Source organism: Clinocottus analis, unplaced genomic scaffold, assembly GCF_023055335.1.
Source record: "Clinocottus analis isolate CAN_PGR_092001 unplaced genomic scaffold, fCliAna1.0.p SCAF_21, whole genome shotgun sequence".
Lineage (NCBI taxonomy): Eukaryota > Metazoa > Chordata > Actinopteri > Perciformes > Cottidae > Clinocottus > Clinocottus analis.
Window position 1 is genome coordinate 3853168 of NW_027175943.1, and position 12464 is coordinate 3865631.

The window sequence follows — 12464 nt, forward strand, 5'->3', positions numbered from 1 at the left end:
AAGTGGGGACGAGTATTAAAATAATATAGTGATTTTTATGCCTCTGGCTTTTTTTTCTCCATCTACAGTCTGTATGAAAATACCTGTAACGTGCACTTAGATCAGCTGAAAACCCAGGCGTAAAAAAAAAAGGGCGACGTTGGACATTAAACGCGGCTGAGTGAGTTCCATTTCCTTTGACACGCAACACGTACTGGCTGCTGGGAGCAGATCTGGGTTAAATGGCGTTAGTCGTTTTTCTTAAACCCTGAATGTGGGATTTTATGTTTGTTTGCAATGCACAGCTCCCCGTCTGGTCCTCCCAGGAGGTAAAACCCAACACAACAAACTGATTTCTGACATTAAATTCATCACAACCCAAGTCAATAGAGCAAGATCCACTGACATTTTATTGTGAATGCTAACAAAAGCAACGTGTTCATGTATTCATTCCAAACACCTGCAAGGATATAATTGGTTCCTTTCAGGTCAAAATAAAAGACGCCTTTGGGAAAATCGCTGACAAAAAGAAAAGAAGGACCGACAGCTCTCAGTCCTCCTGGCTGATGATCAGCGCTGACGCTCTGATGCGAGAGTCTCTCTTCTCCCGGTTCTGCTTCAGCCTCCGGAGCACCGGGGCGGCGCCGCTGTCGCCCGCCCAGGGAGCGCCTCCTGCTGCTGGGACGCACTGCGGACCCGGCTGGGGGTCTGACCAAGAGATTACCTCAGGTTAGGCACCAATCAGACACTTTGAACCCATTGTAACTTATTAAAAGATGATCAAATGTTGAGGCTGGAAGTGAACTGGGGGTTACTTTTCACTCTGTATCTTAAACTTTGAATATTCTAAAGTGCATTTGCAAGAAAATACTAATGCAATTACAAAATTGAGGCCTTTCACAATCGTGTCTTTCCTTATTAGTGAACTCATAGTATTAAAGGAACATTCCAACATTTCGCCGCATATGCTTTCTGTTAAATTGTCAGTTTTGCATTATATTCGGCCCCTTTGAGAGTTAAAATATGTTGTCAAAACACCTCAAACTGTCGATTCCTAACCTCATTTATAGGTTAAGTAGTCAGAAACATATGCCCTTAGTTTCCTAGAGCTGCTATCAGACCATAAAGACACACAAAAAACTACACGATACCAATATTAACCTACACCCCTTTAAAAAATACAGGACAAAGAGACACCACACAGCGTACCCCGTGCTTGGTCCTGGTTCTCCCCCATCGCTCTCCTCCTCCTCTGCAGCACCTGCAGGAGCTCTGCTTCCCCGACGTTTCGGCCGAGTCCCCGTCTGGATGGAACTCTGCGGAGCTGCTGACGTTTCCTGTTGTCCTGTAGAAAAGGCGAAAGGTGTGTTTTAAAGCAGCCGCGGCGGCTCGGGTCGTCATTCCTCGCTCCCGTGTTTGACCTTCGTGTGAGTCGATGTACATTACCAGCATCCCTTTCAAGTCCAGGATCGCAGATTTTCTGTTTTCACTCCTCTGGTCCTGCGAGAAGATTCGGGAATCATTTGAAACTGCGATTTAACGATGAACAAGAAGGAGCGAATGTGCACGAGGACGACTGACCTTCCACGAGCCGTCGTCCTCCTGTGAGCAGAGAGTTCATCAGTTATCACCACAAGTTCCTCCGATCATTTCAAATGCAAACACACATTACATTCAATGGGGAGTGCAAACAAAGTCTTTGTGGGTACAATTTGTCCACCTGTGTTTTCTTCATGGGCCTCAGGATGATGCCTCTCTTTATTCTCTCCATCATTTCATCCACCGCTTTCGCCTTCATGTCCAGCAACGGCGACGCTTCTTCAAGATTAGAGACGGAAACTATATTTGAAAGTGTTTTAACCTTTAGGACTGAGAGGACTCTCTGCTGTGGAGTCTGTACTGGATCTAATTTATATTACAATGAGGTGAAAGCAAAGTATCGGGCTTTGAGAAACCAGGGGGGGGAAACAACAACAAAAAGAGACAAAAATCCAGGATGACTGATACATCTATGTGACATTGCTGCATTTGAATCAGTGACTTACTGCTTTGATCAGCTTTACTGGCTCTTTCTGCTCTTCTTCTTCTCAGGAAATCAAGTGAACTTGACACACACACAGAGAGAGAGAGAAAGAGAGAGAGAGAGAGAGAGAGAGAGAGAGAGAGAGAGAGAGAGAGTGTGGGGGGGGGTCATATTGTTATACACGGTGAAACAGTGTTTAACAATTCATAAATTATTAAACACACAGTCATTAGGGTGTAAAAAGCCTCTGATACAGTATTTTAAACTGAGTGGCTTTAATTAAACATACTTGGTGGCAGCAGTGAGTACTGGTGGAGGAAGAGGAGGAGGTGGTGGAGGAGGAGGAGGAGGAGGAGGAGGAAGAGGAGCAGGAGTGCCTTCGTCCTCGGGCTCTTCCTGCCGGCTCAGTGCTTCTTGTAGCCGCTTCACTACAAAGGAAGATGATGAGTATCACGAGCTCAGAGAGCCTTCGCTAACTACAGAATGATATTGATCCATTTCACACGAAGCGCCGGCTCCTTCGGGGGAGAGCGACGCGAGCCCGTCGAGGCAGACATGTTTTTAGGAAGACACCGCTTGTAGAAACTGTTGCCTGTGACGTCACAGGACAGTTTGACGCCCGTAGTTCGAACACACAGAAGAAGAAGCGGCTTCCACTTTGGCTCCAACATTGCAGCCGTTGCTCTTCACCCTTTCCTCCAGCTACTATTTTAACACGTTGGCTCAGAAAGTTTACCCCCACCCAACCACCACCACCACCACCCGGCTACCTTCCTCCTGGAGCTGCGTCACGCAGCCGTTGGCTCCGGACAGCTGCGCCTCCAGGGCCTCCTTCTGCGCCTCGCTCCCCTGCAGCTGGTCCCTCAGGTTCTGCAGCTCCGAGGCGCCGGCGCTCTCCTCCACAGCGCCCTGACTCCGTCCGACCTGACGACAGGGAGGAAGGGAACGGGGGCGCGTGACGGAGAACATGAAAAGGAGCATCTCTCGCTCTGGCTTTTGTCTACACACACACACACACACACACACACACCTGGTCCTGGTAGGAGCGTTGTATATCACACAGGGCCGTGCTGACGTTGGAGATCTGCTCCAGCGCCCGCTGCAGCTGCAGCTGCAGGCCGATCTCCGAGCCCTGCGGCGGCGTGTCGCTCTCCACCCGGGCCGTCGTCTGCTGCACCAACACCTGACCGAAGAAAAGAAAGAAAGTCATTGACGGCGACGAGCCAAAGGTTTGAAACAAAGTGAGACCTGAATAGCTGGTCGTTCACGTTCCCCACCAGGAGGTTGTCACAATGCAGAGTGTTGTCAACCCGGTGCGTCACTGAGCAAAGACTTCTTTATCGGCTGCATTGGAGAACAGAAACAACGCACACGGGGTCACAAACGGCGATAAGTGGCTTGAAAGCAAGCATTTTAAACGTCATGCGTAGTTCATTCAGCGCGAATAAAGGACGAAGAGCGACGCAAACCAACATTGTGTTCTTCTGCGTGAGCTCACGTGAGGTTTTTTAATGTCCATACAGATTAACATGTGAGTATTGATCAGCTGGACTGGATTAGATGGCGCTGTTAATCCGCAAACTAGTTTGGTCAAGTCACAGCAGGCCACATGTGAAAGACATTTAAAAGTAGCTCAGGAAGAAGTAAGGAAAGCGAGGTATTTTATAGCAGCGGTGTAGTAATAAATTGAGGTTTCAATGTTTTATCGTTATTTAAAAACCTCTCACGTGTAATTTGTGTGTGTATTTGTGTCTATTTGCAGGAACAATACCGAAGGAGGAGAGGATCTCAATGCATGCTGGTCTTATGGGATTCCCTGTTCCCTTCTCGTGAGCACGTCCGTGATCAGAGAAACAGGAAGTGCGAGGAACAAAAAAAGAGTTGTTTTTTTTCTTTTCATTTCTACGGCCTGCAGCGGCGGCTTCAGTGAGCTCTGTTTCGGCACGAGGACGCCGCGCCGCAAAAGACGGCGGCGCTCCAATCCCGGGTCTCCCCCCTCGGCGCCGAGCAATTTTCACACAGCAATTAGCACAATTATTTCCTACACACAGACACCACCAGACACGGGCGACACAAAGAGACAAAGACGCGCGCACAAAATAAACCTCCAAATTGTTTCCTGTTTTGGGGGGCGCCGCGTCATTATACCGCCGCGCATCACACAGGAGAGGTGTGAATGGTTGGTGTTTTCAAAACACATGAAAACAGACAAATAGTAGTGCACACAAGAGGCATTCAGCGCAGGGGGGGGGTCTTTTAACATGAATTGAGAGTAAAGGGGGGGGGGGATTGTGTGAACAGTTGGGGGTCCTTTTCACAGGTAAGGACCCCTGCGAGGCGGCCCATTGTGAGCCTGTCCGGTAAATGGAGGACGCCGCGCACAAAGGCGACAATTGCTATATGCTCGGCAAAATAGAAAGGTGTCAGGCAAAGACAGGTTGTGCTTAAAGACCACTATTCTCCTTCAGCGGCGGTGATGACCACTAATTACGGGGAGGGGAGGGGCCAAATGGGAAGCGGAGGGAACAGAGCGACGTTTTTTGAAAGAAAAGGCCTTCATTATAGGAGCAGCTGGGGCAGCAGAAAACGGTGTGTTTGTATGTGTGTGTGTGTGTGTGTGTGATTGGGTATTTGGATTTTAAGTGAATTGGTGTTTTTTGCAGCTTGTGTACGAGTGTGTGTCTGCTTTTGTCTCTTGTGTGTGAACGCTTCGCCTCACACAGAGAGCCTGGATGTGACCAAAGTGTCATCGGTGTGAAAACAGAGAATGGAGACCCCCTTCTCCTGTCCCGCCACATCATCTGACAGCAGAGGTGTGTGTGTGTGTGTGTGTGTGTGTGTGTGTGTGTGTGTGTCTCCCTCTTCATTTCTCCCCCTGTCCGAGTGTCCGTCTGTTCGCCATAGCCGCCCGAAGGTCAACACTCTAACACTCATGTTCCCTTCCTGTGGCACGACCTGTCACCCTCAGTATCTATAGGTGTGAATGCATGACAAAATGTTTTGTGCATTGCAGAAAACACACACACACACACACACACGCGCACAGAGACACAAACACACAGGCATGCCAGGCGCTCACACCTGGTGGGCGAAGACTTCAGCGTGCTGCCGGAGGCCCTGCTCCAGCTCCAGCTTCTGAGACATTTCTGCAAACTCGTCTGTGACAAGCTGGGAGACTGTGCACACACACACACACACACACACACACACACACACACACACACACACACACACACAGAGCAAATTTAAGAGGTATTTCAGATGGCATTCATGATGTTTTTAATTAAAAAAACGAACGTGAAATGCACTGAAATGATTCATTGCTTAATAAATAAGTCCATCTGACGAAAAATGAAACACGTTCGTTATTTATGAAGCAAAAATGGCATTTATACGTATTCAGTTCTCTCAATTATGAGGATTGGCTGCTTTTTCTTTTTTCTTTCTTATAAAAACTCTGCAAAAAAATGAGGTTAAAGGAAAGACATGTTCTAGTAATTTTGACATTTTTGAGATAAAAGAAATAATGATCTATTTGGTACTGTTTGGAAAAAGAATATTGACAGATTAACAATGAAAATATGTGTTAGCTGGAGTCCAAACGTCTTGACGACTCACCGCGTTCGATTTTATTCAGGGTCTTGTTCTGTCTGCTCATTTTCCTCAGTATGGCCTCTTTCTCCTCCACCTCCAGAGCAAGCTGAGAGAAAAGCTCTGCGATGAGACTCCAAGTACACATACACACACACACACACACACACACACACACACACACACACACACACACACACACACACAGATATACCTGCTCTCTAAATTGGACCTGCTCTTTAGTCAGATCCTCCACCTGTTGCTCCAGCTGCATCTTCTCAGCCAGCAGACTGTCCACGGACCCCTGCAGCTCTGCCACACACACACACACACACACACACACACACACTGAATTACCCAAAATAATCCGTATTTGTAATCTGAGTTCAGTTTACCCGTGATACTAATCTGATTATGTGGTATTTTGGAACATGGAAAAATATTCACGGACAAACACATCTTTTTTTTTTTTTTATCATTGCTTTATTTTGGGTAATATTTGGCTGTTTGGTGTAGAAAGCGACAAAACAATGAGCCGGTGGTCCCAGTTAGGCTTCCCTTCACCTGCGGCGTCCTCTCACCTGTGATCTTTGCCTGATTCTCCATCAGCAGCGTCTCTTCGCCGAAGTCGCAGTCGACCTCATCGCGGTGAACCGCGGGGTCGGCCTCTGGGTCAAAGGTCACGGCAGCCCAGTTTTCCGGCAGCTCGGGGATGAGCGGCATCGTCATCATCTGGCTCGCCCTCTTCAGCACTTTGTTCTCTTTGGTCACCTAGGCAACAGAGGAGAGGACGGCGGGACCGGAGGTTTGTGAAAATGACACATAGATTACGTCATTTTACAGGATGTGAAGCTGCCGCTTACTTCAGCCTCTGCCCATCGTCATGATGAGGAAAAGAAAGGAAGAAAAGGCAACGTAGGGAAGAAACACAAAAGACCACAAAAGGACATAGGAAAGAGGTAAAGAAAGATGTATAGCAAAGGAAAGGAAAGGAAAGTAGAAGAGTGAAACGGCAACATAGAGAAGGGAAGGAAACAACACAAAAGACAACAAAAGGACATAGGAAAGTAGAGGAGGTAAAGAAAGATGTATAGCAAAGGAAAGGAGAGGAAAGTAGACAAAGGAATAGGCAATATAGGGAAGGGAAGGAAAGGAAACAACACAAAAGACAACAAAAGGACATAGGAAAGTAGAAGATGTATAGCAAAGGAAAGCAAAGGAAACAACAGGAAAGTAGACGAATGAAAAGGGGAACATGAAAGAAAGGAAACGAGATCCAGGGCAAGTGGGCAGCGAAGGACACAAGAAAGAAAAGGAGCAACAGTAAGGAGACGTACTTTGACAGCCAGCGCCTCAGCGCTCTCCCTACAGGAGCGCTCGATCTGGAACTGCATCTCCAGCACATTTATCTCTTTCAAGAGCTGATTGGAGGCTGGAAATGAAAGGAGACGAGTTGTTATAGAGCAAGGAGACAAGTTGTTATAGAGCAAGGAGACGCCCGACTTAAATCCCACAGAATCAACCGGACACTAGTTATGTCGCACTGCCTACAGATGGATCAGAGTCTCCACAGCACCACATCAATGCTCCTGAAGAAATGTACGATTCTCACCTTCCTCCAGTTCAGACAGTCTCTGGTTGGCTTCGTCCCTCTGAATTTCCAGGATCTCACACTGACAATAAAAAGGTCAACAAACAAACAACAGGCGAAGCAACAAATTGCTGCGTTTGAGTTTATTCACATTTTCCTCCCCACAAAGCTGGAGATAGTTATATTCATTTATACCAACAGGTAACAGCGCCGTCACTTTTGAAACCGTACCCAGGACTCGAGGATACGATGACGCTACATGGTGCTACAGAACTAACAATGATACCTGGATGTCTCCCTCATCTTCAGAAGAGAAATCCGTCTCGCCTTCAGACTCTGCACAGGGGGAACAAAACTCATCAACAGGTTTGTGGCAAAAGAGACAAGAAAAGATGTTCAGCTGGGAGGCGTAAGAATCAAAGATCCTCACATCCTGTCAGGGTGAGGAACTACACAGGAATACAGGAAGTGAAACCACAGAAGGATCATAAACTGACGAGAGTTTTCATTTGCTAGAAACTGAGTTTCATTTCTTGAAACAATAGTTTCACATTTGTCATTTATATCCAAACAATAGTCCAGTTCATAACCCACAGAATATTTACATAATCCACTGTTTTTCTGCAGGTTTAACAAGTAAGTTGTATATAACGTGTTCATTAGAGGAGTAGTTACCTTTTGTACGGAGCCTGGCTAGCAGTTTCCCCCTGTTTCCAGTCTTTGTGCTAAGCTAAGCTAACAGTCCTATTGATCTTCACAATACTCTCTGGAATAAAGTTAATCAAACTATTGCTGAAGTACGAAACCAGAGCTCATGAATACTCGTCTAACTCTCAACAGGAAAATGAATTATTCCCAAAATGTATATCTTAAGCTGTAATGAAGTGCTGACTCATTCCAGTTATCTTTTTTTTTCAAGCGTTGTCAAATATCACCAAAGGAAATAATCCCCAAAAATGACTGAAAGAAAACATCCACCATTTAAAAAAATATATAGAAAACCAGCTTTAATTGAACAGCTGCACAAAATGAGAGTATTTTATTGTTCATAAAAGGTTATTTTGAACTTTTTCCTCCACAGAATCGTCATTATTTAAGAAATTTTAAAAAAGAGCCGTTTTAAAAATGAAAAAGCGAGACATATTGTGATACCGTGACTTCATATTGAAACCCTGAAGGTCATCATGTGACTCAAATAATGTCTCAGCCTCAGCTTACAGCCACATGATCAAGTCTTACCTGCTGCTGCACCTTGAGCCCACATCCTGCCGTCTGCACCGCTTCCAAGCTTTTGCTTCAAAATGAACTAACAAATTAAGCCTCACATTTAGACACAAACGAAAACGGCTCGCTACTTAGGAAGCGAGCGGGAATCCCTACTTGAACCCTCCCCCACTGCTTCGATTTAAAAAAGAGGAACTTTTATTCCCGTTCACCAGCCAAAAGGCCGTCTTCGTCGTCACAGTCTGATATGGATTCATATAAGGAGTTTCTATGTGTGTGTGGTTGCTGAAAAGACGTGATTTTGACCTTAATATTTGCCTTTGATGTCACAGGTAAGTTGTAGGTCGAGCTGGTTGAACTTTTCCCCCCTTGTCATGCAGCGAGAAGAGGAAAATGTCGCCTCTGTCCGTGCACGTGGTCTCTACGGGACGACACTGTCTCTCCACTGCGAGATCAACGTCACTCAAGCAGCCGGAGCGAAGGCAAAGCTGTTTTTATGCCGTTATTAGCGTCTGTGCTCAGAGTTCACGACCTCTGAATCTGACCTGTATGGGAACCAAATATCCAGGGCGATAATTCAGGTGGTGACGGCGGCGGTGACGCTGCTGATGACACGCGTCCCCCTCCCAAACCCCCGATGAATAATTAAAAAAAAAAAAAAAGGAATGTTTTATTTATTCATCTGCCTTCCAGGAGTTTATTTCCAGGAGTATGCAGAGAGTTTGGTCAGGGTTAAGTACGAGTGCATTTATCTGTTGGCGGTGGATTTGGAGGGTGCTCCAGATGGGCGGGGCAGGAGGTCAGGTGGGGAACAGCATCTTTAAAAGCATGAAGCTATTCTATGGAAACGCTCAGTAGTTTTCTCTTTTTTTTTTGTATCAAACACAACTCAAAAAGGAGCAAACGGTTAATTTGTGAGGGACTATTTTCAGCTGCGGATTAACACTTGGCTCTCCAGTAACTATTTAAAGCAACAGGACTGGAAAAGTGTCCATTGCAATGCAGGACGCAGTCGTGGATCAATAGGTTATCGCTATAAAATCATCAAAACAAAAGCGAATATTTGTTGAACGTTCACATTTTGTGCTGAAACATGTTTAACAGTGGCCTTGACCAGCCTCTGTTCATGTTAAATCACACATTTTGAATACACAAAGATGGTGAAGATAGCTCATGTTTAATCATTCCTGGTGAAAATAGGTCGTATTTCAAATAATCAAAAGACCTCATTTGGATTTTTGCGTTTAAATCCCCTGCAACAAGCGCACGGGCCGCCGGCTGAGCTGAAGGATGAAACACTGCCGGGTCTCATGCCGGTGACGTCCTTGTAATTTAATGAGTCTTTTCTCTCTTAGTGTGTTGCTCTCTTTACAGGCACCACCTGAACACCCAAACCTCCTCCAGCCTGTCACCCCGACCTTTACTAATGATTCTTCAGCATGTTAATAAAGGTGAAATTGTCACTTAAGATTAGCCGTTGTCTGGTGTTTCTTTCAGTGGGCGACATTGTCAGAAAACTCCTCATTAAAAATGGGTTTTTTACATCCTATTGAGAAGTGGACTAATTTTCACTATGAGGCTTTTTTATTACAGTATGACATATAAGCTTTTTATTCAATATATTGTATAATTTTCTTTATATAAAAAATGTAGTTATGGAGATGACTGGGGTCATTTCTTTAGTATTTTTTTCTGGCCCTTTTGGGACTTTTAGCATATAGTTTATGACACATAGTAAAAAATTAAAAAAAATCTCACTATAATATTATTTCTGTCTATTGAATACAACAATTAATTATCTAAATCTAAATGTTTTAGTATTTTATGTATTGCTGCAATGTTGTTGACATATTAGCATGTGTGTCTCTAAACATATATTTATGTATTTAGTCGAAACAACGTGTTTGTAAAGTGGTGCGGCTCAAAAGGTTTATGTCAGAAGTGGGATTCGAACCCACGCCTCCAGGGGAGACTGCGACCTGAACGCAGCGCCTTAGACCGCTCGGCCATCCTGACTGATATCCGGTTCTCTATCAACTTCAGATTACATTTTCTGGGGTGATTCACTCATAACTCGATAGTTTAGCGATAAACGCAACATTTTAATCAACGTAATTAACACGTGACCTATAGGGACGCGTCCGCGACCGCGTGGCGTGTTTCCTGTGATGTCACACACGTTAACTGGACGTGTGAAGGTCGCACACACACACTTGCTGCAGTTCTGCTCCCAGAATAAAAAGCTACAAGTTCCGGGTGAAAGTTTGAGTTTGTGATAATTTTACACTGTGGAAAAGTAGATAAGCAAGGTCGTGCACGCTTCTTGAAACCAAACCCTGTTGTAATAAAGTTATTATTTGTATTTAATAATCCTTTATTAGACCCCACAGTGTGGGAATTACATGTCTCTGCACCCATTCTTAGTAATTAAGGAGTAATCAGGGGTATTAATATTTCTCTTAAAGAAATGTAACTATAATACCTTTGAAACTATAATTTATAAACACACATATTAGTGGTCTGTGTTTGTCCTTGAGGGACTCTCTTTTTTTTAATGGGTCACCTAATCAGAATACAGTTTATTTTTGCACTTCATACACTATTTAGGAGACATTTAGGAGTCTCGAGAAGCATAACACAATATAAAAAGACACATGCATACATTTTAGGGAAGAAATAAACGATCACAGAATACTGGAATACAAGGAATCATTTAATATAGCGATGTATGCAAAGTAATATGCAGGTCATCCTGAACCATTATTGTCTTTAATTGTAATTAATCAAGTGAGATGAGATGGTCCCAGACAGATATGACATCATGAATAAATGAAAAAGGCATGTGGCCACCATCCTACTCTTCTTCTTTTCATTTTAATTGGTCTATGAAGTTTTCTCTTCCTGGAGACCGTGACAGTCGTCCTCCTGAACTCTGCTGCAGCTCTGGAGGACCGAAAAAAAGATTCATCTTCTCTACATCTCCGCCATGATTGGCTCAGAAAGCCACACACATGCCTTTCGGGGTGAAAATCTCAAACCTGGCAACCCCTCCCCTCATCTGCATGCAGGCAGCGGCGTGGATTCAAAACTGAACGGAGCTTTAATGGTTCCGGTTTGACGACAGCAGCATCTGGTTGCTCGATGGCTCGGGGGAGTTGGACTGTTGGGTTTCAACGCTCGCTGATCTGATGTGTTTCCGGCCGAAGAGGGGAAGCTCGTGAATATCTGCTAAAAATCTGCACGTGTAAAATGAGCGTCAACAACAACACAAAAAACGAGTAAAAGATTATGGGAGCGAGAGAGAGACAAACACACAAACAAACACACACACACACACGCTCACCTGCTCCGGCTCTGGCGTACTCAGCACTAATGACTGTGTGATTGGATTATCGGGGCTTTTAGCAGCACCACAGCTGCAGCTGACAGGGAAGCTAACCTGCACAGGCCAAGCCGGGGTCAACAAGAGGTCGCGACCTTTGCATAAGACGAGGCCTTTGGGCGGGGCGGCCAGAAGAGAGGAGGGGGGCAGGCGGGGGAGGACGATGTGGGGTTTATTTTTTTAATTTATTTCCAGCAGAACGGTGACAGTCAGGATCCGTGTTTCTGGGAATCCAGAGAGGAGGACGGACGGTGTTGGGAGGAGGGAGACGGGATGCGCTCTGACAGCAGAGCCTCCCAGACACTGCTGGCCTCCCGGTGACTCCTCCACGCTGGAAAACACACACAAAGACAGAGCCGGGTCCATCCACTCTGCTTTCTCCAGCTCACACTCTCACCCCCACCCTCCCCGTCTCCATCATACATTTAAAAAATAAAATGCGTATCCGAGGCATTACGGTTTGTCCAAACAAACCTCGAAACAGAGGGAGATCCTTTTCCATGACCCCAAAGTATCCTTTACCCGTCTGCCAGGAGCCTGAAAGGGATTTTTGTAAGCGCTTAATGGGATATTTAACATGTGGGCCACGTTTACCACTTCATGTTACATCACACATTTAAACGTGTACTGCGATCAGACGGCAGCGTCTGATTCAATCAAGACACTCGTGACCA

The 12464-nt window shown here is 45.4% G+C and overlaps 1 protein-coding gene and 1 non-coding gene across 2 annotated transcripts; both read right to left on the bottom strand.

The window, feature by feature from the left end:
* Positions 1 to 383: 383 nt before the first annotated feature.
* On the bottom strand, positions 384 to 8469 carry shtn2 (shootin 2). Its single transcript, XM_068588416.1, has 17 exons — positions 8424 to 8469; positions 7471 to 7520; positions 7206 to 7266; positions 6931 to 7025; positions 6175 to 6364; positions 5808 to 5905; positions 5621 to 5702; positions 5084 to 5178; positions 3033 to 3185; positions 2773 to 2926; positions 2292 to 2430; positions 2025 to 2083; positions 1700 to 1797; positions 1561 to 1581; positions 1426 to 1479; positions 1189 to 1324; positions 384 to 687 (listed from the first exon to the last, which is right to left on the bottom strand). The coding sequence occupies exons 1-17, from the start codon at positions 8446 to 8448 to the stop codon at positions 530 to 532; spliced, it is 1668 nt and encodes a 555-aa protein (XP_068444517.1). The 5' UTR covers positions 8449 to 8469; the 3' UTR covers positions 384 to 529.
* Positions 8470 to 10341: 1872 nt separating this feature from the next.
* On the bottom strand, positions 10342 to 10424 carry trnal-cag (transfer RNA leucine (anticodon CAG)). Its single transcript has one exon. It is a non-coding gene; the product is annotated as a tRNA-Leu (tRNA).
* Between the last annotated feature and the right edge of the window lie 2040 nt (positions 10425 to 12464).